The 27,573-nt window shown below is 42.1% G+C and overlaps 1 protein-coding gene across 1 annotated transcript; it reads left to right on the plus strand.

Annotated features, from left to right (window-relative positions):
* The first annotated feature begins 7,035 nt into the window (after nucleotides 1–7,035).
* fignl2 (fidgetin like 2) lies at nucleotides 7,036–26,478 on the plus strand. Its single transcript, XM_053316979.1, has 3 exons — nucleotides 7,036–7,150; nucleotides 10,842–10,982; nucleotides 21,800–26,478. The coding sequence occupies exons 2-3, from the start codon at nucleotides 10,958–10,960 to the stop codon at nucleotides 23,845–23,847; spliced, it is 2,073 nt and encodes a 690-aa protein (XP_053172954.1). The 5' UTR covers nucleotides 7,036–7,150; nucleotides 10,842–10,957; the 3' UTR covers nucleotides 23,848–26,478.
* Nucleotides 26,479–27,573: the final 1,095 nt, after the last annotated feature.

Raw genomic sequence — 27,573 nt, forward strand, 5'->3', positions numbered from 1 at the left:
TGGATTCACTCACTTTTATAGGTTTTAATCTGCTGTTATCATTAAAGATTAATCCCACAAGGAGCCTCACTATCTACACTCCGTAATAGTTTTTCCTTGATTTTAGCTCTTTTCTTTGTAAATCAACATGGGAGACATTAAGAGCTATAGTCTGAATGCCAGCAAACATTGTAACTGATCCATAGAGCTGATGTAATAGTGAAGATCTCCACATCTGGAGTTAATGTTAGACTGGATCAGGATTTAGTCTTGTCAGCACCTTCTCCCCTTTATCTCCCTGGGTTTTTTCTACCTGTTAGACACCCTACTCCCCCAGCACAGAAATCAGACACCAAAACAACAGAAAATGCTGGTGCATGTTGTAATTTGAAACAGCTAGGACTCCATTTAAATTCTAAATTAAACTCCTTGACCTTCATATGTCCAAAAGACCTGTGTCCATACCCTCAGACTGCATGCCTACATGGCGCGGAAAGTTCAGGTTTCTTAGTTCCCAGTGTCACATGTCCATTTCCAGATTAACAACATGCATGGACGTGACCACAGACCCTCTCACACTACGAGCTGATTGCAGCAGAGTATGTAACAGAGTAAAATCTGTGCATAGCCTGAGTCTCAATATAATGACATTGCTCAGCTGGCTTTCTTAGAAGTTATCTGGTCACAGGTCATGATTAGTGGCATAAAGGCAAGGTGAAAAAAGTTTCTTCTGAAAACCTTACAAATAAGAAATCAAGAGATTTGATTATGTTTTTGAGGCTCCGCAGGCACATAGCTCACTCTTTAAAGAGGAAATTCAATAGATTTTCATCCAAACTTCAAGCTATTAGCAGCCAACTAACCAGCCTTATGTTTTTCAAACACTCACCCACCTCTGAAGTGTGAAGCTATTCATCGACCTCTGAAGTCTGTGAGTGTCTTATCACTTCAGAGCGGTAAATCTGATGTGTCTGTTAAGTTTTGTGAATGACCTCTGTGGTGAGTGTATGTGTGTGTGCAGCGTCAGTATCTGTGAGTGCTGTCAGTGTGTGGAGCCATGCCACAGGGTTTAACCCCTCTGCAATGATCCCCAGGTTGCTCAGGGCTGCTGCTTAATTCTCCAATTTTCAGCTGTTACAGATAGAATTGGAATAATAAACAGCTGAACCTCCCACTAATAATCCTGCTGAATGCCCTCACCCCACCCCCAACTTCCCGTCCATGTCTTTCTTACACACACTCACACACACACACACACACACACGCACACACACACGCACACACACAACACACACCGCCCCTTCCTACACTGCTTGGCCTTCTTCAGGGCAACTGGGCCTGGGGTAGAGTTTCTCTCTCTGCCCTAATCTCAGCAAAAGCCCCAGCACTCGTACCTCTGCTCTAATGAAATGATATTGGTCAACCCTGGGGGCCTGGAACTGATTATCACCACCAACACGAGCACACACATACACACACATTTGTGGATTGTATATATAAAAGCACACACAATTCTTACACACATTCTTCAGTATAGGTAAAGTGTGCACACTCAACTTTCAGGAGTGTGAGTGAATAGTCTTTCCAATATCTCAGTGTGTCCTCTAACACTCACGCCTCATTGAGCTTTGAAAGGCTGTCACATGAGGGGGAACACAGGATATTACATGTAGAGTTTGTTTGAAAAACAAAATTTGCTAAATCTGTCTCACACTTTTCTCTGCACACAGGCCTTCATGTTTGAGTTTGAATGTTTAGTTTCCCTTAAGTAGTGCGTTGGTCCAGGCCAGTCTACACAGTCCTGGAAACAATTAGTGTCCTGAGGTCAGACCCTGAGTCTGATACCTGAGGTCTGGTCCATGCAGTCCATTAAGCTGTTCAAAGCCTCCAGATTCACAAGGTTCCAACCTCATTGGCTATATACAATGTCTACTACATGTGCCTATGAACATTCAAATTACATAGGTGCACTGGTTTGTATGTATCTGTATTAGGAAAATAATTGCATTCTGTTTCAATAATCTTACTGGTGGTCTACAAACCTTTTGGTAGATTTTAAAAGGTTTTTTTTTCATTTGCAGTGACTATGGCAGACTACGGTTGATCATCTTTGTTGCTTGTCAATTAAAACACCTTTTCTCATCAAAGTAGGTCATGTTTGAACACTGAACACTTAAGAACACCATGGACCAGATTTGGTGTTCGTAGTCAAAAGTCTGACTATATTTAGCCTGAGCTAAATATGGAAATTGTGTTTTGATTTTTTGTTAAGCAATGCCTGGCAGATATGTTTCAAATTGTAACAGAAAAGATCATGTTTACTGGCCCTGACTGAACATGTTAGTTAAGATTTAAAGTTTTATATTTATAATACACTCCAAACAGCCACTTTGTACACATATGACAACTCTGATACTTCATCCTTAAACACATGATCACACATGTTACATCAGATCATCTTGATTGTGCATTAAAAGTAGTCTTTAGATGTTATGTTTCAAGGCAGGCAGGAGGTCTATCCTATTGTACTTTCATACTAGAACAACAACTCTGAATCACAGTCTCAGATGAGGGATTATGTCCATATGGTCATTACGCATGATGTTTTGCTTAGCGAATCATCTTTTGGGGCTGTGCTGCATGCAGATTTTCATTAATCAAATTAAAAACAGACCTGAATAAGCAGTTTGGCTTGATGAAACCAGCCGACCTGCTAACACAGTTCATTTGGGCGAACAACCTGCTGAATGGAGGTGTTGAGCTGACATGCCCCGCAGTATGAGGTCAAACACTTGCGTGTTGACCTGCACCCTCATTCAGGAGTCACTTTCAGGCTGCTATGACTCTTTTGTCTACCTCTCATATCTCTCCATTAACTTCCAGTTACCAGGCACCTACGCAACCTCCGAGTCCTGGCAGTAAACTGTGTCCCCCAGTGTCCACTGGACTGAATGTCCTCTGATCATCTGGGGAGCCTTAGCTGTCACAAGTGTGCAGAAATATCTTAATGCATGTCAGAGAAAGGGGCGGGATCTTCTGAGTGACACCTGTCAAACTCACTCATGTGACACTGGAGCTAGTCTATGCAGTCATACCTGCTTTGTCTGTCTCATTCAAACTCACTCTTTCAATCACGTTTTCCTCAGTTTTTGGCTCGTCCCGTGTCCTGGGGCCCTGAAGTCTTTGTGCTTCAGTAGTGCTGGGCTCAGCATGCTGCCTGTGTCCACACACTGCTGCCTCAGCACTAATAAGGCAATAGAGTGATAGAGAGAGCGCCAGAGTTGTCTGCTTTCAACATCCCTACTCAACCGTACCCTCACCTAACCCCCCACAGAGGCACCATTTGCAAATCTATTGAGGATCCCATATTAGGGAAAACATTAAGGAGTCTAATTGTGGTTGTGAACTGGGACTCACTGGGTGTGTTAAGTTTTGTAACCACTCTAATGAGTTGCAGCGTTTCCTCCAATGGGTTTATTGCCCTACATTCCGATTTGAGCCATGTCACTGACCACTGGGGCATCTCCCAAAATAGCTCAACCCACGTGTCTTACAAAAGAGAGTTTTCAGAAACCATTTGTTTAAAGGACAGTTCCAGTATATTAAAACTTTATTTTCTATGTGATATGTTAACAATTAAGTCAACATTGTTACACCAAAGCCAGTCAGGGCAAGAAATGACTATCAGATAAGTTGTAAACCAGCCAATAATTTCAAGTTTATCTTAATTGCTTTATTTGAGGTAAAAACTGAAATTGATCTCAAAAATGTTGCTAATGATTCCTCTTTGCACAAGAAAAGTGTGTATGTGCATCACTATGTCCAAGAGTAAGGCTGGTCAAAGTAGAACCAGAAAGTTGATGTCAATGTGTATTGTGAACACATGGTTTGGGTACAGTTTTAATGTTTTCTCTTGGCTAACCTTAAGGTTTGTTTAACTCATGCATGGTCATCTGACTTTTCATTTTGTGCCCCAACTTCCTTTAGTGTCTTTGCTGTGTTCCCAAAACTCAGCAGTTAACTTCATGAGTACAATTTTATTGATATATCTAATGAACATTATGAACTACATAATGATTCATTTCATGTCAGCATGCCTCCAGGCTACTTTGAGAGCAAACATTTTCCATAATACTGTCACATGAAGAGGTGCATGGGATGCTCTGGACACCAAACACATGATCACAATGTCCCTCTTTATTTTCAGCTGGTTCACCCAATCTATTTACTCTCTTGTATATGTATACTTGTGTTAGTCTATGTGTGTGTGTGGGTGGTATCCTATAGCTTGACTGGAGTACCGGCTCCGTGTAACTGGAGGAGATGACTGGACCATGTGGCCCTCAGTGTGGCGCTAAAAACAGCCTGACAGCTGCGTGTGAAAAGCAAGTAAATGGAACTGGAACAACACCTGACCATGAGATAGATAGACTAGAGCTTTATCGTGTACTTTACTATGTAACTGCCAGCCCTTAAATGTCCATACATCTACCACTGTCATTCATTATGATCAATCAAAACCACAATAACACCTATGTACCGGACTCTGCATTGCTGCAATCTCACACTCCGTCTACATACCCCAAGCAGTCCCTATTCCCCTCTGATCACTACTCAGCTGCACTTAGAAACACGGTATAAAGCTTAAACAAGCACAATGTACCAAAGCAACATGAAGTGTGCAATACTATTTTAATGTGACGCTGGACGACTTATACTGTGACGCTATGACTGTTGTGAATATTGATTGTAATTACATCGTATTTATTATGTGTAATGTAGTAAATGTTTTATTTTTAGGAATTGTGCCGGTAACATCTGGCAGGGGGGACTACCAATGGAAATCAGTCCTTGGCTGCAATTGGGTACATTTACGTTTTTTAGTTCTCTGAAAATGTATAATGATGTACATTGTCCCTGTGGAGAAATAAATAAATTGATTGAGTACCCAATTAACTTTTGGATTTTGTGTGTTTTTACTTGGATGTTACGTATATCTTTTTCGATGGGAAAAAAACAACCATCAGGCAGGTGTAAAACAACAAACACAATGGCAACATTACTTAAAAAATAAAAAATAAAATATTGCCTTGGACAGAAGCTAACACTAGCTTACTGGGTACACCAAGTCCGGGAGAGCAGCAGGTGAACGAAATGTCAATCATAGCTGACAATCGACGCCCACACGGCAAGCATTAAAGTCAGGGATTTTTGGGAGGCTGCATCTTTAAGGTACTTCCATATGTACTGGAGTGCTACTGAGCAGCAGAGTCCTCTGTGCTGCCACTATTGACCGAATTCAATGTTACAACAATACTACTGAATAAAACAGTTGTCTTCTTCATACATCTTTCCATCACTTATGGCTACACTGAGTGCACCTCTGTTGAACAGCAGTCCCATTGATAGATCACTGTCCACAATGAACCTATTAAATATTCACTTGTGTTACGTCATGTAAACAAACCACTTACCTATATCAGCTGTGCAATATAGATTAGTATGAAGTCAAAATCACTCAAGAAGAATATGGGTGAGTACTCTCTATTATACATTTGCACTTCTTAAACAGGAAAAACACAGGTTTTATATTGTGATATTTAGATGTTCTTAAACAAACATATCTCCTCACTTCAATTCAATGAATCAGCTGTTTCGTGTCCATTACATGCTTTCAACACAAGCAACAGGAAACAGGGCATCTGACAAAAGTTAAATGCAAAACAGTCTGCTGCATTGCACTACGCAGCGCTACATCGCTCACAGTTATGATATTCCAGTATGAAAGTGTGACTACGCAGTAGTCAAACTGATTTTGTTGCTGACATTTGCTTTGTGTTAGGAGACAGTTTTAGCAGGCTTCTGGCAAGCTGGCAAATCAGAACCAAGTTGGCTCATTGGGAGTGGGACCTTAGAGAGACAGGAGCTAAAACTGTCTATTTGAGACAGAGGCTGAACTGAGGCACTGCATAGAGGGCCAGGACAAGATAAACAAAGATAAATAAGGAATTTTTTTGAAATGCGTATCATACAAAGCTACTCTATTGGAGTCCCAGAATAAAAATATAATGCATGTTAACGTGGTTTATTTTGACTAATGGAAGACATGTTTCTTGGCCAAGGTAAATCAAACTTTTTTGTTACTTTGGACCTGGGTGTGTTTTTCCCACCTTATCTGTCACTAAGATTATTCATTTTCACCCTAGGTTGGCTGTTTGTTAAACCATAATGTCTAATTTTGTGTTTCTTCATGTGTGTACAGAAGATGCAACATGTGGGTGTGATAGCTTTGAATTTGTTCAAAGGCACCTTTGACCAAGCTTGGCTGAGTAAGAAACAAGTTATGTAACAATTAATGAAACATTTCTTTCTGCTGTTGCGTTACTAGTTATATATATATAGCTTGCCAGAAGCCTAACACAAGCAAATGTCAGCGACAAAATCAGTTTTCTTTCATATTTGAATATCATAACTGACTGTGAGCGATGTAGCACTGCATAGTGCAATGCAACAGACTGTTTTGCATTTATATATATATATTATATATATTATATTGCCAACTTGATTTAATTTGTAAAGTAATCAAATAATGTGTCTAACTGTGGCCATCATCTGTTTTAGTCAGTCAGAGAAGAAATAAGAGATTGTTTTTTTTGCGTTTTTTTTTTTTTTTTTTTACCACAAGCTGACCACTGTTCCTTCAACTTTTTCTTAATTCTCCGGGGGCAAACCAAACTTACTCTGGCCATTTCCCTCCAACCAAAAATTCTCTGTCTCCACTGTCCTCTGTGTCCAAGCTTCAGTGTGAGCGCCTTCACTCTCCTTCAGAACACGATTGGTCAGTCCCCCACCCTCCCTGCTGTCCCTGCTCCCTACTTAAATACTTTTAGCAAAGAGAGAGAAGGAGGGGAGAGAGGGGGGGATGGGAGATCCATGGGGGAGGGGAGCTGAGTGCTCATTCTGTTGTCACTGGCCAGAGTGAGAAAGCGAGCGAGCGAGCGAGAGAGAGAGAGAGAGAGAGAGGGAGAGAGAGAGAGAGAGAGAGAGAGAGAGAGAGAGTGTTGTCCCATATGTGGAAAAAAAAGCATAGCAGTGCACACACGGGTCTGCTCCGCTCCAGGGATTATCTTAGTGCTTTCAGATCTGATGGAGGACATGCAGGCATGAATAGGTAAGGCTGTCTGTCTTCTCTGCATCTCTGTGTTGATCTGCTGTCATAGCGTGCTGCTCTCCCTGCTGTTTGACTTGGCTCTGCTGGCTGGCTGAAGTTAAAAGAGGACCAGAGCTGAGCGTGTTGTAGCAGCTCTCCTCTGTGGCCACTGACCATGAGACATTTCCCTGAACAAACCCACCTCCTAACTCTGCCTTCTCCTTTCTGCCTCTCCCTGAACTGTACAAGGGCAAAGCTGTGTTTGTTTTAAGTAGAAGCTGTGGTTTGCTGCTGTTGTGTGGGCTAGTTAGACATTCTGGGCTGAGTGTCCAAAGTTGACTGTCAGTTAGAGCCAGAGACTGTGGGTTAGAGTAGAGGGGATCGTAGTCGGAGGCGGCGTGAAGCCTGTTGGTGTCCAGGGGCAGCCGTGTGGTCACTGCGTAATTTCTCCTCCATATGAGGAGGGTTAGATAAGTGAATGGAATTTGATAACTGCGTACCTTTTATTTATTTATTATTATTTAAAAAATACATATGTATACTAATATAGACAGAGTCTCTGTAGTAATATGCAAAAAGCGGTAAATGTCATAATGTTACATTAAGTTAGAAGAAGAACAAAGGAAGCAGAAAATACATGGAAATAACTGAACTATTATGAGACTCAGAAAGAAGGATTATTACAACACACTATTGGAGCAGTGTAGAGTTAATACATAAGACACATGTGAAGTGATTAACAGCATAAATAAAAAGGGTAGGCTACAGGAAAGTCAGATTATTCTAATTATTTAATTTTTAAAAATCAGACAATTATAACCAAAACAAAAGAGATTGCCAATCAATTTAATTATTTATATGTGAATGTTGGCTATAATTTAGCAATTTATATTGTGGACCCAGTAATGAAGGAGGAGGATGTAGATGATGACATTATTTAAATATACATTTCAATACCATCTTTCTGAAGAAAATTGAATTGATGGCGTATACAATTTTAAGAAAAAAATCAATTGAATGTGCTGATATTGACATGACATTAGTAAAGAAAATATTGTAGAGTATATAGCAAAACCAATGACCCATATGTGTAACCAGTCACTCCAAACAGACATGTTTCCTAACAAAATGAAAATAGCAAAGGTCATTCCTACCTACAAAAATTGAGAGGCACTTTCTAAAGACTAAAGACCAGTTTCTCTCCTTTCTCAGTGCTCGAACATTTTAGAAATACTTGAACGGAAACTTAAAAAAGACTTGATCATATAGAAAACACAACTTTTTAAGTGACCATCACTATGGTTGTAGATCAAATCGATTCACCGCAATGGCAGTAATAGAACTGAATATTCACAGCAATAGAACATGAGGAATATACTGTTGGGGTATTCATAGATTAAAAAAAAAAGGTATTACACTATTGATCATATATTATTAATGACAAAACTTGAAGGATATGGTATTAGAGGGGTAGCATATTCATGGCTTATCTGGATTATATCAGTATGTGTAAAATAAACAATGGTAAATATGACTTGCTGAGGGTCACATGGGGTTTCAACAAGGTTCAGTGCTCCAAAGTCCAAAGTTTATATTTTCCATTAATTATATTTGCAACAACATATTTGCTTAAAGTTTGTTTTGTTTGCATGATGATGATACAAATTGATTTTGTTCTGGTAAAGATTTTGAGGAGCTTCTGGATTCAGAGGAAACACTTTAAAACAATGGTATGATGTTAACTGTTGTCATTCAATTTAAATAAAACAAAATGTATAATGTTTGGGTATCAATAATCAAGTACAAATCATAGATAATGATAATAGAAATATTTGGAAGTTGCTATAGACCACATACTATACTGGAAACCACATATAAATGATGTTAATACAAAAATGTCAAAGTCCATTGCAATACTGCACAAAGCAAAAGATCGTATATCGTTCTTTTACATGACCTATTGTGTGGAGGTTTGGGGCATTTTAAACAGAGCTGATTATCATGACCAACAATCATATTATTTATAAACGTGCATGTTCTCACATTTCAAGATTCAGTGGAATTTAAGACTGCACAATTACTATATAAAGGAAACAAAAATACAAGATGCAGATGCAGACTGTATCCAGAGGCTCTTTCAAATGAGAGTGAGTCAGTCTGAACTAAGTGGAATTTATTTACAAAAATAAAGATTAGAACAAATGCAAACCAAAGATGTTTATCAGTCAAGAGAGCTAATGTGGCTTGTGTGGTTTTAAAAGGAAAATTAAAATGTTTAAAACACTCAACAGATGTAAGATAATTAAGAATATGGTGATTAACAAATATAAAATGGAGGTATGAACACCAGTGTGTATATGAATTTTGTTTGGGGGTTTTGGGTTTATATAATATACATATATAAAAATCCATTATTAAAATAATCTTTCTTTTATTTTCCTTCTTTCTTTTTTTCTTCATTCTTTCTTTGTATAAATCTAAAGGCATTGGTCAAAAATAATGTATGTAATGACTGTGTAATAAGGTGTCTGCACCTTTTCAATCAGAATACACTTGCTTTGGTTTGTCACTGTGTCAAAAGCAATGATTTATTATTACTCATGTACATGTGTGTTTGCAAATTAGCAAAATGAACTAAACTAAACTAAGTTCAATATTGGTCTCTAAAATAGTTTTATGTATTTGAGATTATATGATGTTTTGGTTTTTGATTTAGTTCTTTTCATAGATACAGTAGCATCACCTTTTCTTATAGGTGGACTGTATGTCTATAGGAGCATTTACTCAGGTGTTGGTGACTAAAACATTTTCCACAGGTTTAAAAACTGGAACACAATTTCAATAATCTGTCTATTGTTTTTGCTCTGTGTATTTTAAAGCAATTTAGCACCAGTGTGAATTGGTGTCCACAGAATGGAGAAATAACATGAACGGCTGCTATGAAAAAACATGTTTTAATCTCATGGGTTTGCTCAGGGAAGTGCCTCATATCTGAATAAAACAATAGGAACTAGAAGATTAAACTGTCTTTAATCTGCGCATGATTAAAATATAACATTTATAACCCAAACCTGAACAGAGATAGAATACATTTTGTTATGTTTTATTTTCTAAAATAACTCTATTTAGTTGAATGAATTTGTTTTCTGCATTTTGTAGTATGGTTTCAGCTTTCACTTCACCTATAGCAGAGGTCTATTAAATGTTTTGATAGACTGAACAGTGTAACTTTATCATTGCAGGAAACATTTTCTCCTGTGCATTTTGCTTAAAAGTGTTTGGTGACCTAAGAATGCAGTCTTTATTGCCCTAGTGCACAGAGCAATGGTATGCATGAGTCTTTTTGTGAGGCAGATTTAGAAAGCCCTCTTTAGAGGCTGGACTCAGCTTCACAATCAGCTTAATGCCTGCCTATAATGAATACCCTTGTGTGCGTCAATTTGGCAGACTGTGTGAGTGTGTATGTGAACACTCTGTTTTTGATACAGTGATAGCGTTCTCAGGTTGGTCAGTAATTCTACCATACTGGACGAATTCTGGTCTGTGTCAGTGTGAGTGTTTAGGTGCGTGTGTTGCTGTGTGAGCTTGTGTGAAAGGGTTAGTTGACATGTGAGTGTTTGTCCAGACATTTAATTGTGCAGCAGCCTGTAACTGTCTCTCTCTCTCTCTCTCTCTCTCTCTCTCTCTCTCTCTCTCTATCTCTCTCCCTTAGGGCTGTTCGGTTGTCAGTGCAAGCTCATGCCAGTGATGGACTACAGCCAGACGGACGCTAACCTTAGCTGGCATTCACAAAACAACATTCCTCTTTACTGAGACCAGCTCCACAGAATGCTGAGTCCTATTGTCCCCTATAGTGAGTACTTTGCACCTTTCCTTCTTTCTTACGTTCTTTCTTTCTACCCTGCTGCTTGTTTCATCAAACAGCCACACTTGACTTTAGTTGGACTTTGCCTTGAATCAATGAGCCCCTACTCCAATAATAAGCAGGAGTGGACACTGTGTCCTGTAGTTTGTTAACTGAAGGAAATATAGCACAGGTATCTGTGAAAATGTACAATCCTCAATGCAGAAAACTGGATTTTTCCTTGATGTGCACTGTGGAAATGCTAAACCCCGGGCACTGGCCCTGTTTGAATGCTACATCACGGGGAGGAAGACACACATGGGGGGAAGGAAGAGGGACAGAGGGAGTTAGAGGGAGGGCTGATGGTTTAAGCAGAAGAAACCCCTTTGCCTCTGCCAGTGTCATTTTACCAATACAGTTCAGGACTTAGCACCACACACGCCCCCCCCCCCCCCCCCCCCCCTAGCACCCTCCCACTAGGTTTCATTTGAGTCCAGTGCTCGGGCTCTCCAAAACAGCATTGTTTGGCCGGCCAGCATGGGGCTGCCTTCGTGCCCTCAGCCTCAAGAGCCCCTTTTTCCCAGCTCTTTAACTCGCCTCAAAGGAGCATTATCGGCATGACAGTTACAAGAAAAAGAGGGAGAAACCACACAGAACGGTTCATTTAAAAAGTATTACTTCATAATGGATGATAAAAACTTCTGATTTGTTTTGTTAGCTTACAAAAAAATGGATTGTAGAGTCAATGTAAGGCAAGTGTGTGGGTGTGTGAATTCAAACTGGACAAAATTGTTTGATTAAAGCATGTTTGACAGTAACTGTGACACTTTGTTTGCTTTCTGGAAATTTCACCCTCGAAATAGCTGATGTTATTATTTGACTTCTCATCAGATGAATGGAATTTAGAATCGTTGCCAGCCCAATAAGTACTTGACCTCATGTTGTTATGAAACATATCCTCTCAGAAGTGGCTCTTGCTTGATTTAATGCCAGTTCTCACAGAACATGTTATGTTTTTTCCCATTAAAAAATGTTTATGAATCCAATTAGTCTGAGTTGCTCAAATAACACTGATGTTTCAGTAATTTGCAAGAACATGGATGCATGCTTGTGCTGCTTCCCATCAGGGCTTGTTTGACTGGTAGTTCCATCAGTTCCCTGCACCCTGCTAGTCCATACTGACTCAAGTCTTTGCTGAAGTGGATAGTAAGTCCAAGAATGTCACAAACTGCTGGTGGAATAGTTAGCATGCCTTCAGAGCAGTCACACTGTTGGTCTTTTCTTGGGAACCCTCCAGTACACTACTTACTAGCCTTTGTGTGTGATATGCTTTTATGATCAGGACGTACAATGCTGGTTTTCATCTGCTGTTCAATAGTTTGATGGTTTCTCATGTACAGAGTAGCTCTGTTCTGCAGCGCTTCTATAGGTTTGACATAATTTCAGAACAGCCTGCTAATGTGTGCACGGGTATGTAGACAGAGGGATCGTATGAACGCACATAGCAGTGTTAGGTAGTCACGCTGTTTACTCTCAGACCAGTGACACATAAACACGCCCCTGTGCTCACTGGTGACACTGCAGCTCACTGTCTTTTAGTTAAAGACTGTAGTCATGATTCAGCAGAGCACAAATCCAACTGTGAGGGACTCTGCATATGTGCAGGACATGCGAAGACTCTCACCTCCATGTTGGAATTCCCTTTGTGGGAACGTGGAGCATTCCTGCTTCCCAATGCTACTTCTGACTCCTGCTGTAGGTATTTCTGCCCTTGCACAAAGACAATCTTAAGTGTATAAATGCCTGCATGGTGACACATGGTTAGGACAGGTACACCCAATGACACATTTTAGTCTTTGTTATCATGACTGCTCTCAAATATCCGGATTATCTGGATCCCATATTCTGCCAGTGTGTGTGTCTCACTCTTACTCAACGTGTCCGGTCTCTGCCCCTGTCTCCGGCCAGTCCAGAGGACTTCAAGCTGGGGCGAGCAGCCTCGACCGGACCTGAAAAGAAACCTGAGAGAGATTCCAGGGGCCATGGATACTCCTGGAGGGATTTGGTGCAAAGAATCTGTAATCTGCACTTCAAACACACTCTTAAATCAGTCCCAGGCCGCCAACCCAGGAGTGCCCTAACTCTTGTTGCTGGGGGCCCCCGCTGGTGTAGCGATACCTTTTCTTTTAAAACAGCACACACACACACACACACACTCAGTCCAGATCTGGCAGTTTTTATAGCTCTCCTCTGACTGACCCCTCTCCCTTTCCTTTCTTTCTGTTGCGCTCTGTTTTTATGTTTTGAGTGTCTTTGTGAAGAACTCTGCTAAGTCATGGAGCAGTTAGTATAGAAGAAAGAAAGAGTGGATCTCATCCTGGCCCCTGAAGGAGCAGGTTGGAGGGCCACATCGGCGTCTACCCTATTGTGGGCAGAGTGGTATGAGTGGTGAATTGGAGGAGCCTGGGAGGCCCTTGAGTAAACACACAGCCTGCTAAAGTGTGTGTGAATGAGAGCTGGGATCATTAGTGTAGGGTGTGAATGGGCTCTAATTAGCCCCCAGTCTCTGTGTGTGTGTGTGTGTGTGTGTGTGTGTGTGTGTGTGTGTGTGTGTGCTTGCATGCGTCCTTGCCCACAAAAACAGCAAGGTTAGGGCCCTCTAAATCCACTGGCCCTGTCCTCTGTCTCTGCAAGGGTTCATCAGCTCATTAAGGAGGCCTCCGCTCCTGTTAAGGGTCCAATTAAGAAGCAGGGTGGTGAGGCTCATTTGGATGGCAACACTTCACTGGATTCCTGAGGCAGCAGAATTCAGTGCTCGACAATGAGGCTCAGCGTCTTTCACACCAGCACAGCTAATTAGTAAATGACTACACCTGAGAAATAACATACCTTAATCAGTATGCCATCAGGTGTTTGTTGTGCAGTGATCATAAAACACACTGCCACAGAATGAACTGTTGAAAACATTGCTCTGTTTTAATGCGTGCTAACAGAAAACAACAAATCCCAAAGCTGCCCATGTGCTGAGACTATAAGCTGGGAGCACAGAGGGGCCAGGGGATTTGGACAGAGAGGAGGGAACGCAACATGCGCACTGGGAATAGAGGGGAATAAGGGAGGAGGAGAAGCACAGAAACAGGGAAAGAAGGAGATTGCAAGGAAAAGATAGAGCTGAAGAGGGGGAGATAGGGCAGAGATTGGGCGAGTGAGACAGATGGAAGGGGTGATTGGTCATCACCGAGCCTTAGGACAGCTGTTCTTTGATATATTAGTGGACACAATGACCTAGAGCCAGCCTGCAGTCACAGAAAATAGGGACCCTGTTTTTCTTGAAGGGGGGTGGATGGGCTACTGCCATTTGTGGACGTGCGTTAGCAGGCACGGGGGATGGGGGAGTTGTTTCTAAAATTACGAGCATGAAGTGACGCATCCAGCAATTATTCCGGAGGCTTTCTAGTTTTGGAGAGTGCTGAGAAAAGGGCTGTAAAATGACCAGACTCAGGAAATTTCTTGCTGCACTATCATTAGCAATTCTAAACACGTTTGTCAATTAATCAATGATTAACAAATGTCATCAGGTACTTTGGCTTCTGCTCCTCTCCATCCATTCTGCAAAACAACAACTTTTCATGGGACGGAATATTTGCTTTTTTACTAATGAATTGGAGATTTAACTCATAGAGGCTTGTTTCATTCTGTTTAACAATTGGTTTAAAAATAATAATAATTACCCTCACTGGTTTTTATTATTGCAGATATTTTGTTATATATATAGCTGCAAAATACACAGTAAACCGTTGCCACAGTGTCCTTCTCTTCTAATAAAACTGTATTAGCTGCACACACAGACAAAAACCGTTCTGACAGCTGGCCTGTAACATTCCCATAGGGGGATGAAACAAAAAATAGAGTAAGTCAAACTGTCACTCTGATACATGGAGTACAGATAGCTCTATCCGCAGCAAGAGGATGGTACAGAGATAGGGAGAGACACACACAGAGGACATCCCTCAATGCCACTGCAGGAGATGAGCTTCTTCCTCCTGGGATTGAACTGGTGAGGCTTGTTTGAAAAGAACTGCGTCTGCTCGTGCTCTGGGCAGCAGGTGTGAAAACTCCCCGCCAGAGCTCCCGCACTCTTCTGTTATTACATCTTTTTAGGGCCATGAAAGAGGGAGCAGATGAGCCAGAGGGAGCGAGAGGCAGAGTGGAAGTGTGGGATTGTGTTTCTTTTGATTGATAGCAGCCCTGTGACTAACACATAGATTTATAATAATTTTCCCTAGCAATGCCCAATTATGCATGGCTGATAAATTATGATCCCCGTTGTCCGGTGTCTGCATTATCCCAGTCTTAAGGAGGTTTGAAAAGGGTCTTTAGGACTGACCTCACGCTTCCTTTAACAGCTTTTTGGCAATACCCCACATGATAACAGAGGCTATTCAGCATCCATGGGGTGATATTGCCTTTGTAACACGAGTATAGTACAACATACATAATCCACAATATTGCCAAGGGATTCATCATCATTTTTCAGTCTGTAGGACAAACTGTGCAAGAGCTGATAAAATGTGTATTTCATACCAAAGTGGGAGAACGTCCAGAGACAATTTTCCACTGTCTCCACCTGCCATGCTTTGAAATGTGGCCGGCCTCTCAGATTGGTGTTTTTACGACAGACCAGGTAGTATGCAGCGGCCAGCCTAGTGAGAATGTCCTGCTTGATATTAGTGTCATAAATCACAGTGAACTTGAGAAGAGAGGACTTAAGGGGCTTCAAGACTCAACGACAAATCAAGATAACAAACTCTGATAAATAACAGATTCTGAGTGCAGAGGCTTCTTGCGTTGCACACCGAACCCCAGTGCTCCATCATTTGAAACTGTTTATTTGATATGTTTGTGTTTAAAGATTCCTGAAAGAAAGTGACAATCTGTCCTACATATTTATGTTCAGCAAGCAGGAGTTTCATCCAATAACTCATTGATCAGTTTGCGCCTGCTGAATACAAAACAACTTATGCAGTCATCACAGCATCAGGTTTGTGATTTATCAGCACAAATATAATGTCTGTCACACTCTGCCCTTCGCTCTACTTTCTGTCTGTCGTTCCCCAGTTGTGTGCTTTGTATTGTAACTTGACTGCATTCATTTCAAGCCTTTTTCAAGCTGTTTTCTTTAAAGAGGCAGTTGTTTGAGATGTTGTCTAAATTAAAATACTGACATACCGCCACAACAGCCAGAACAGCATTCTCAAAAGCATTTGACTCTGTAAAAGTTATAAAGAATTTAAGTTAACCATGTTGAGAATTTTTTTTCAGCATACTTTATTTCCTTGTTGAATAGATTAGTTACTTACTTAAAGCCCAAAACCCTACTTTGGACATTGGCTGCCAACAAAGGCTCTCCAGGAATTCCATTCTTGGGCCAATTGCTCCAGCTGTCCCCATGTATGGCCAGTTCTCCTCACGTCTGCCTCCAGGTCACGGTGCCAGGTGTTTCTTGGTGTTTCTTCTTCTCTCTTCTCTTTTTCCTTACGGATTCCAAAAGAGGGCATGTCTTGTGGTGCTGGATGCAGGCGTTCAAAGAGTGTGACCAATCCATCTCTAGCAGATTTCTTCCTCTGCAGGTTGCTGTCTTGTTGGCTGCCTCAGTTCCTGGTTGCTGATAATATCTGGCCAGTGAATTTATAGGTTTCTTCTTTTCAGGCGGGTGTTGGTAAATTTGAAAGTTGAATAAATAGAATTACCTTTTTACTGTGGAAGTCTTTTGGTTAACAGGTTCATTTAGAGCAAAAGAAAAGAGCACAATGTATCCACAGAAAATATTAATATCATGACTTTCAAGACAACTTTTCAAGTAAATTCTTGCTTTAGTTTCTTGTTGCTGTATATTTTGTAAAGCAACCTGCAGGTCTGTATCATCACACATTTTTAACAGTTTGTTATAAACCAGCAACAAAGCATCAAAGGATTTATAGCTCTGTGTACATGTTTGTACCTCTGTATGGAGGTGTATGATGGAGAGGACATGTTGGTAGTATTCTTTGGTCGGTGGGTAGGGATAGAGATCAACCCTGAATGGAACCCTGATTGGATTGATCCACAGCGCTCTTGTTTACAAGCAGCCTCTTCACAATCGGCACAGTTTAATAGCACGCTGTCCCAGAAGGCTTGTTGCATCCGTGTCCGTTTTGTTCCTCAGGCCAGGGAAAAACAAAAGTGTCGGGAAGGGAGAAGGGGAAAGGGACCCCAAGGGAGCTGTGAAACGGACTGGAGTTCTCTGTCTCTGGGCTTCCGGCCAAGATAACGTTTCACCTCAACCACTGATACCTGTTTTATAGGAAACCACAACACTGTCTAGAGTACTACCAGCCGTTATGGGTTAAAAGCTACTTTGATTTCAGCGAGTTAAGAGGACATTCAGTGACTTTGCAGATGGCAAATTTGAGCATTTGAGGGCAGAAATCACAAATTAACCTAACACATCCCCCCTGAGCCGTATCTGGTCTAATTTTAATTTTAGGGCCTCCTCAAAGCAAAGCTGGTTTCAGCTGAAGAGAGCCGTGCCACTGTCTTCATCACGCACGCCTACAATAGGATGCAGCTCACACAGATCCCTCAATAAATCCCGGGCTGACACAAAAGCTGTCAGTGGACTGCTGCTGAATAGATTAATAAGATTTCCATAATTAGACAGGCCCCTGACAATAGGATCCTTCAAGCTTTGTCTCAGGGCCAACTGGATTGTCCGAGCCACGCACGTCTGCTAGATGGCCATCCACCACAATGGCCGCACAGACAGTAAGGCGGTCAGCAGAAGAACATCTGTCTCTCCTGGGGCCAAGAAAACACACACACACACACTCAGTGGGAACTTTAATGTGCACATACACAACGTTCTTATCAATCTCCTTGCAGCCAAGTAAGGCCATCGGTCAACAGAGAAGCAGCCTGATCACATATATGTATACTTAATTTGGTCAACATATTAAAATCTATTTCTGTTATGTTCAACATAAGTTCAAGAATGCCACTGATATATTTTTTTATTTATTTATACTCATCCAAATCACATCAGAGGCTCTGCCTCTTTACTCTCATTGACAACAGCAACAAAGACTTGATTGAGGATTCCCATATTTAAACACACAGACACTTTTGTTAGCAATACATGTGTGGGTTTGAATCCCTCTCTCTTATGAAAAAAATAGAGTAAAGTATGTGGCAGAAAAGGGAAAAGTCACAGAATTGCATTATGAGCTGAACAATGTATCGTGATATACACTGTCGCCCATAAAGTTGGAATAAAATATTTTTTACCACTTTCCATGAAAGGATTGTGACAATGTGATTCATTCTTGACAGATAAAGTGTATGTCTTCTCAAAACTTTATCAATCAATCTCTTCCAAACATATCACAATGGAAATTTAAATAGGAATAAACAGAGGATTGTGTCAGAAAACAAAATTATTCCAACTTTATGGGCTCTGATGTATAGGATCATTTACAATAGCATCCCACTGAAGCATACATTGAAGTTAATCTAATGATTGCACTGCTACTGACAGTATGTCCACATTGTCCTAATTTCCTACTTCTAATCTTAGCTTTCTTCCTGACCCTCTAGTGAATTAATCTACACGATGGCTCTGATTTAAGCAGAAGTGTAGATTAGATCTTGCTCAGTTTAACGTGGAGCGCTGCTGCTCTAAAATCCAGCAGAAGGCAAGATCTAATTACATGGAAAGGGCTAAACTGCGCTGCGACCCTGCTGTGTTCATCAGGGGTGAGTGGCGGCCTATCACTCATGTAAGTTACTGTGTACATACAGGTAGAATTATAGAGTATAATTCACTGTTTTAAAAGACAGACACTGTACAGTGAATTGGTACCTCAGGTATGGGCAGCTGGACATTACATTGGTCAGAAGGGTGGTGTGAGTCTGTTCTGTATTGGTGCTACTCTGATGATGGAGTGGACAGCAGTTAGCCCGCCTCACTGAGTCCTCTAATGTCCACTCCAGTCCGCTTAGAGAGGACGAAGCGCCTGCTGTCCACTCTTACCCCTCCCTCCATCCCTCCCTCCCTCCCTCCCTCCTTCCATCCCTCCCTCCCTGCTGCAGGTTTTTATGAGCTCCCCTGGGCTCTCATCCATCTCTGTCACACACAGGCCCCATTATTGGGGCAGCTCAAAAACTGGTTGGGCTGCAGATGGGAAGGGTCTGCAGGACATATATGGTTTCTGGACAAAGACATGCAAGTAAGGCAACAACAAAAATGTGGTCATCTGGGTGTGGACAAGCCAATGTCTTCAGCAAGTTTGTGAAAATACAAGTGAACAGAGTGTGAGAATGTTCTTGCACATCTTGCTATGCGGGGTGTGTGGCTGTGTGGGTTTGCTGAAGCTTAGGGAACTACTTGAACTGGTTTGGCCATTGGGAAATAAGGCAGTGGATTTGAATATGAAGGACATGATAATCCAACGACCATCTGGTCTGCTGGTCTCATCTGACTGAATAAATAACAGACGTAATCTGAAAACACACACATGGGGAGGTTTGGAAATAAATCTTTGGCCTTTTCTTTGGTAAAGAAAAGGCCAAAGTTTAGGAGTGAGCTAGATAGTGGAAAGCAGGAGCAGAATTGCAGACTGTGGATATTGAGATTTGATTTAAATGGCAATAAGAAGCCTGGGTCCACACACACAGACAGCCATGAATAATGAATCACCAGGCATCCACTGCAGGGAAGGCAGCAAAGCCAGTAATGACAGCTTTTGCCATATTCCTTTTTTACCTCCCTGTTTCTGGCTGGAGTAGTCCTCACCTCAGGGTAAATTGTGACAGTTCAATAATGCCAAGCTATGTGTGGAATGTCAAGCTAATGCCTCAGCAAGAGGTAGTGCTAGTCCTCGCAAAATACACTATTCTTTAACTATAATGTTGTAATATAATAAGTAATACATATATGAGGTATTTGAATGGTGGAATATCTGACATATACACAGACTGTAAGCATTGCAACAGTATATAAGAGTGCCCCAGTACCCAAATAGTTACTGCACATGCTGCATAACTGCAACATCCCTGGTTCAGTTCCAGCTGGTGAACTTTGTTGCATCTCATACCATCTCTTTCACTCTCGTTTCCTGTCTGTCTCTTCATCTATGACTCTCTCTCTCAAACACACACACACACACACACACACACACATGTACACACGTGTGTGCATATATATAATATAATAATGGACTTCAGAGATTAGGCAGCATTGTATGCAAACAATGAAAAATACCAGATGCATTATACATTTGGGTAAAGGATTCCATGCATTTCAACACCCGTACAATATTTTAACAAAAGAAAAAATAAGACCATTGACATGGAGGATTCATGATCCAAACTATCTCATTTTTTTGGTTGCCCTCTCTCTTGTTAGCTTGGCGATGTGCTCAGTGCAAAGCAGCCACGATCAATCAGACCTCAGCCAGTGCTGAAGTCAGCCAGAGGAACAGACATTCCACTTTCCCAATGTTCCATGGGAGACTGTGCTGATGAATAGCACACTATGCTGCAATTCCAAACCCAACCCCCCTCTGTCTTTCTTTCTTTCTCACTCTCTCCACACCACTGTCCGCACACACACACACACAAACAACCTCCTTCCCCTCACCCTCCCTCCCACCCTCCCTCTGTCCAGCCGGCCACTGGGCCTTTGGAGCTCTGGTGTACGGTGGGTGGGTGGATTGGTGGGTGGTAGCTGGGGGTGGAGGGCGGAGAGAGCAGGCATTCAGAGCAACATGCACAGGGAGATAACAATAGCTCCTCTGGGAGACCTGCAGATGCTAGCAGCACAGGGAATAGTAGTGGGATCTTATCACCGCTCCAACACAAGCTGGGAAACTGCAAAACAACACATCCAGCCTACAGATCTGCTTTCACTCTCTTAATTTCTGCAGCTTTCTCTTTCTCCCTCCACCTGCTCTTTACCGTCCTCCGTCGCTCTGGGAAACTTGAGCTACTTCTGCTACCATACATGATAGTAACGCTGAAAAAGAGTCCTTTCAAAGCAGAAGAAAGGCCATTTCTCATCACTGGCTGCCTGCAGAGGAGGGGCTCAAAACATGTTTTACTTTGCACATGATAGTGAGGAAAGCAGTCATTGAAGAGTGTCTAAACTTTGCACTGTCTTGTTTAATCATCTACAGTATATCAAACCATTATTTTAGCGCACTTTAGTGTACTGTTTTGCAGAACCTTACCAGTTAGATTCCTAGTCATGACATATTGTAAACAGCTATTTAGTTGTTTCCTTTATCAGTTTTTAAAGAGGGGTACTGTGTTTTTTTTTTTTGGTGAAAAATATTTTAACATTTGAATTTAAGCACTTAACAAATAAAAATATAAAATATATTAACAAATAAAATATTTATATCTTTCTTCTTTTAATTCTCTTTGAGTCTATTTAATGGTAATTTCAACACATTCAAAAAGTGGTTATTATTGTAACATATGAGCCAAACAAAACAAAGCACGTTATGTTAAGTTATTGTCATATATTGGCACCTTAACATAATGTTTACATTCATGCAAATGTGAACATTGAATTTTAAGACTTATTTCTCCTGTCAGTCAAAACAAAATGACAAGAGGTTATGGAAAGAAAGCAATTTATTAAGACCCTTTATCTATCCACATTGATTCATATCATAATCAGGAACATGTACAGCTCAAGTTCTTTAAAGATTAACAGTCATACCACACCATTATCCTATTTTCTGACATGATTGTAATCACAATACCTCCATGTGTTTCTTTGTCAGGTCTGTTAAAGATGCACTGGAACCCAGAGCATGCCCAGCCCCTCAGCCAGTGGCCTGAGCAGCACCTGGACGTCTCCTCCACCACCTCCTCTCCGGCCCACAAGTCGGAATTCTACTCTGGCCGCAGCCGCTCCTCTAATAACTACGCTTGGGCAAATGATGACATCTCTGCCCTCACAGCCTCCAACCTGTTGAAGCGCTATGCTGAGAAGTACTCTGGTGTACTGGACTCACCATATGACCGGCCACCTACTGTGGGCAGCTACCCAGAGCCAGGAGTCTTTGGGGGCCTCAACGGCCCGAAGACTGAGCTGGAGCCGTGGCCACTGACACACAGCACTGATGCCTCCTATTCCCTAGTGCCCCCTGGAGGCCATGACAGCCACTCAGGTTCCAAGTCTGTAGCCACATCTGCGGGCCCTCCTGGGGTCGGCAGTGTGTCAGTGGTGAACAGTAACCTCTCAGACTCTGGCTATAGTGGCAGCAGCTCCTGCAGTGGCTCCAGCGAGTACCCCTCTAGCTACAATGGCACCTATCTTTCCTCAGGGTACTGTCCCCAAACCAGTGCAGCACTTCCTCCTGCCTCCCTCCACACCCTCCAATCCACCCCAACCCTGGTGCCCAGCTATAGCCCTACCACACCTGTCTATAACTACCCCCCCAGCACATACCCTCCCCAGACCACCCTTGCCCCCAGCTATAGCCACCCCTCTGCAACGTACCTGCCCTCGGGTCTACCAGCCCCTACTCCTGTTCCATCAAGACCCACAGTAGTAGGAGGCAGCTATAGTTACCAGAGCACCAACCTTGGGACATCTGAATCTGGAGGGACACTAAAAAGAAAAGCATTTGAGATGAGTGTAGAAGAGGATGAGGGTGGAGATAGCTCTCGTTATAGGAAATATAGTTATGACCCCTTGAAGGCCGGGGGACACTCTCCCTACAGTGTGAATGACAAAACAGAGTGCCGGGGAAATGGCTTCAGCAGTTCAGGCAGCACAGACCCTCAAACCTTCAAGTCCAGTAAGCCCTCCTCTCAGCCCCTGGTGTCTCCTCAGTATGGGGCAGCAGGGGAGTACAGCCCTCCTGCTGGCATGACAGGGGAGAATGGAGTGGCGGAACAGGGCTTCACCCAACAGCAACAGCAGCACTGCTCCCAGGCCCACAAATGCCCTCCACTGTGTGGTCCAACAGTTGAGACTCTGAAGAGCCCAGACCCACGAATGTTGGACCTTGTTAGTGGAGAGTTTTTGGACTGTAGCCCAGCCCTAAGCTGGGGCGAGCTAGCTGGGCTCACCCATGTCAAGGCTGCCCTGGAGGAGGACCTGCTGTGGCCCGTGTTGAGGCCCAGTCCAGTGATGCGGCCACCAAGAACCGTCCTGCTGTTTGGCCCCCGGGGAGGGGGTAAGACAACCTTAACTCGGTCTTTGGCTACACAGCTGGGGGCATCCTTCTACCGGTTGAGTGGAGCGATGCTGGCATCTAAAGGGAAGGCTGAGGCAGAGCACATTCTGGGGTCAGTGTTGCAGGTGGCAGTGGCACGGCAGCCTTCAGTGATACTGCTCAGTCAGGTGGAGGCCATGGAAGAGGAAGGGCTGAGACAGACACTGCTCACCACTCTGGAGAAAGCCCAGGTGGGCACCACAGGTCTGGTGATTCTTGCATGTGCCACTGGCAGGCCAGATCTGCTGCAAGATGCAGTCCATCGGAGCTTTGCCAAGCGTTATCACGTTGGCCTGCCAGATGTGGGAATGCGTAGGCAGGTCCTGCTGCAGGCGCTATCACCCCAGTGCTGCAGCCTGAGTGAGAGGGAGCTGAGTTCTGTGCTGCAGCGCACTGAGGGCTTCTCAGTGTGGGAGCTGCTGCAGCTTAGCCAGCAGGCGCTGTCCTCAGCATCTTCCCCGACTGGGGCCATGCATGGCCTGCCCACAGCCTCCAAATCCCCAGCCTTCACAGACTTTGAGAATGCCTTCTGCAAGGTGCGCCCACACACCACCACAAAAGAACTGGACACTTGTATAGAGTGGAGCAAGATGTATAGCCACTGAGAAAGCAGCCAGCCACTGTACTCGGACTGCCTTGTGATCCCATCTTTGCTTTCGACATGGCAAGCCTTGGGAATGTTTTGTTGTTGTTTTGTATTTACCAATTATGCAGCCAAAAGAGCCAGACAAGCTCAAAGGTACAGGAGAGCTGACAAAGTAGTTTAACTGGCATAAGCATGCCATGGTGTGTTGTTTTTGTTTTGCTATGAATATCAATATTTTATTTTTTCCCAAAGAAAGGAAACATGAATAGGCCTTGTTGAGTGGGGTAGTGTTTTAGTCATTTGGTCAATGGGAAAATCAAAGATAGCTATTTGGATACTCTGAGAGATCCTGATTAGCCTTGGTCCAGGACAAAATCAATTATTTGTTGCTAGGTGACGTGGTCCAAGATTATGGATAATCAGGGTTTGGAGAATCCCCCTTTTGACTGCTACTCTCAGGATTCTATTTATTGCCAGTCCACTTCCATGTTATCCTAGTGTTAATTCAGTTATTGGATTTCGGCTAATAATTTAGCATGACGGGCTTGGGATCTGCAACTTTTCAGCAAACCATTTTCTTGACCAAAAATATGTCAAACCAAATGCATACATAGCTGTGCTGTTATTTCTCAAAGCAGACTGGTCCTCAAAATCACAAAAGATGAATCTGTCTCAACAGCTGTTCACCAAGTCAAACAGTTATTCCTTACTACACTGAAAAATAAAGAAAATCAAATGGCTTTTATGATTTCCAAACTTGCAGCTGCCCTTACCTGGAGATCAGTCGTTCAAGTGAAACCTTGCAGTTACTCTCAACGTGTTTGGTTGTAGAAATACTTCACATGTATCTTTAAAGAACTCACCATTGGTACTATACACACACTTAAAATGATACAATTCACTCAAAATGTACTTTATTATTTTTGGGTTGTTGTCCTTGACTTCCACATAAATTTGTTATTTATCTCACATTCCTCAACCACTGCAGTTTTCCTGAGAATCCTACAAAACAACACCACCTGCACACAGCTTCTCCCACAGCGTGTCTGTTTTCTATTTCACTTACTTCTTTTGTTTTGTAGTATGTAGTCTTGTTTGCAATGCTCAGGAAAAATTTCTTTACCTCAGAAATATAAAATAAAGAATGTATGTAATCTTAGGGTCTTAGTAGAGAGTGGCGAGGAGCAAGGTAAAGGAGCGAGGAGAAACCTGACAGTCTTCTAATACCCACTGCAGCTGGGCTTTTACCTCGGGAGAGAAACTTGAATATGCTACAAAGAGTAACATTGAATGTAATTCAGGTATTTCAAAGGATATTTGATGCCATAAATCCATGTATTATTATATATGAATATATAAATAAGTTTTCTTTTATGTTCTTTTACCCTTTATTTTTATTGTAGTTTATGGTGGAATGATGAAATGCAATGTAGAATACAGAAAATATTCCTTTTTTTGTTGGACAAACTGCTTGAAAATCTCTGTGTTATGTAGCATTTACATATCCTGCATTTGCATGTCTGCTGTTTATTGTTTTTCAGCTGCAAAATATCACTTGAAAATGTAAATATAATGCACACAATCACACACATGCACTCATAGTGAACATCTGAGCACAATACTAAAATAAAAAAGGCAAACACTTTTGCAAAAAAAATGTCTAAAAATCAAGTGTGTAGCTTTTAGCAAATCCCAAAGTCTAAATAGTCACAGTTAATGTGTACATATTGTGGATGAACCCAACATGTAGACAATCCAGAGAAACCTTCCTTTCCCAGCAGTCCTACAGTTCTGTTTTAACAAGCTGGAAAAACCCGGTCACTGGACTGCAGGTACAGAGGTCATGCGTATTAGACTGTTGCCATGGTCCTCAGGAGGCAACACAGTATGATGTAATATTTCCTACCACCCCCCTCTCTCTCTCTCTCTCTCCCTCCCTCCCTCCTTCCCTCCCTCCCTCATCATTCTTTTTCTCTTTTTCTCTCTCCCCAATGCAATCTCATTAGATTGGATTGCCCCCTGGCCACAAGCCCCAGTGGCCATGTGGCGTTGTAACCCCCCCCCCCCCCCCCTTTCCCTTATACTTATTCCTCTGGAGTGGAAGTGGTCTGATTGATGTCCAGCAACCCTATATCACAGTGCAGCCTTCCCTCTCCAGCTGGTGGCTTCAGTCATGCCATACAGCCAGATCAATCAGAGTGACCCCTGCTGTGCATACTGTTCACCATCTAAGAAACTGAAAACACATTTACAAATTACGGAAGCCTCATGCTGTACAGTCTTGACAATGCAAGTGATTATTCACATGTAAACACAGAAATGAAATAATAATGATGAGTTAGGGGTTAGGGTTAGGGTTAGTGACAAAACACAACTCCCGACAGTTTGTCCAACAAAACAAGTTTTTATTTTTTACATGTTTTGATCTGTTATTGCGGTAAATTTGTTCTTGGTTATTGTACATTTTCTGTAACCATTTCTACCTCATTTTTGCGGCATATTGTACATGAAAGTATTTATTTCATGTCTTTTTTGATGTCTGTTTTGAAAAATGATAATAATGTTCTTGAACTGTAATGGTCTACCTCAGAAAAGACTGTATTTTAAGAGAAGAGTATCACACAATATTAAACAGAATTTGTCAATATTGCACTGCGGTTGCTTCTTTGTGTTTTTCTGTGATTTCAGCAGCCAGGGGACTGCAATTGACCAGAGTGCAGAAATTACATGATGGTGGTGCTTACCTTATGTTTTCCTCTCTGTAGCCTGGCCTGACCCCAATGTTAAGGTCAGCACAGTTACTTAAACTGATTGCTAAATCGTTTAACCTATAAACACACACGTTGTGACGTTTTGGATTTGTTCTAACATCAGCTTGAATTGACAACACAGTAGCCTGTATAGTCAGCAGGTAAAGTCAATATGAAACAAAGACACAGGTACATTCAGCAGAGGGTGTGCTGCCATTTCTGCAGTTGTTATCACGTTTGTTTTGAATGTGTGTCTGTATGGACTGAAAAATTAGTAAGTAGTCAGTGTGTGTATTTTGTGTGTCTACGTGCACACAAGTTTGCTGGCCTGCATGTTCGTGTGGTTTTATGTGTTGCATCATCCAGAACAGCAACAGAAGCAGTGCTAGCACACCCCCGAGGCTTCAGGCCCGGCACCAGAGCACAGAGGTCCTCCATCCCTGTCACTGTCTGTAAACAACAGCTCGTCCCAGCGGCCCGCCCTATGCTATTTCTGGCCTTTCCTGACATCTTTCAAAGACTCAAAACTAACCAAGAAGAGAAGTAAATCTGAACAACTCTGTGTGCAAAGAAGTTCAAGTTTAGTCAAAGCCTGAAACAGGATCCATTCCTCCCCAGTTATGGATAGCAGTGTCAAAGCTGAGTTTGAAACATCTGTGACTGAATCCCAGTAGAACAGTGTTGCTGGTGTTGATGACAGAGTAATTAATTGCCTAATAATGATGCATAGCTCTGTTATAAGCACAACCTTGTGCAGTGGCTGCCCTTCATCCTCTGATGAAGGATAATCATTTCTGCAGCTGTTTAAAAATTATTTCCTATCTTTTCGTGTCACAAACTCAATAACATAATCCACAGAACAACATAACCTTGTGAAGGTAGAACAGACCATGTGGAAATGTGACATTGGAAGTCGTGGAGAGGCATATTTCACTACTCGCACACTAATTTCATACAACAGGAATTAAGTGTTTTGGAAGTCTTATATTGATAAA

The sequence above is a fragment of the Scomber japonicus genome, chromosome 4, assembly GCF_027409825.1.
Source record: "Scomber japonicus isolate fScoJap1 chromosome 4, fScoJap1.pri, whole genome shotgun sequence".
NCBI lineage: Eukaryota > Metazoa > Chordata > Actinopteri > Scombriformes > Scombridae > Scomber > Scomber japonicus.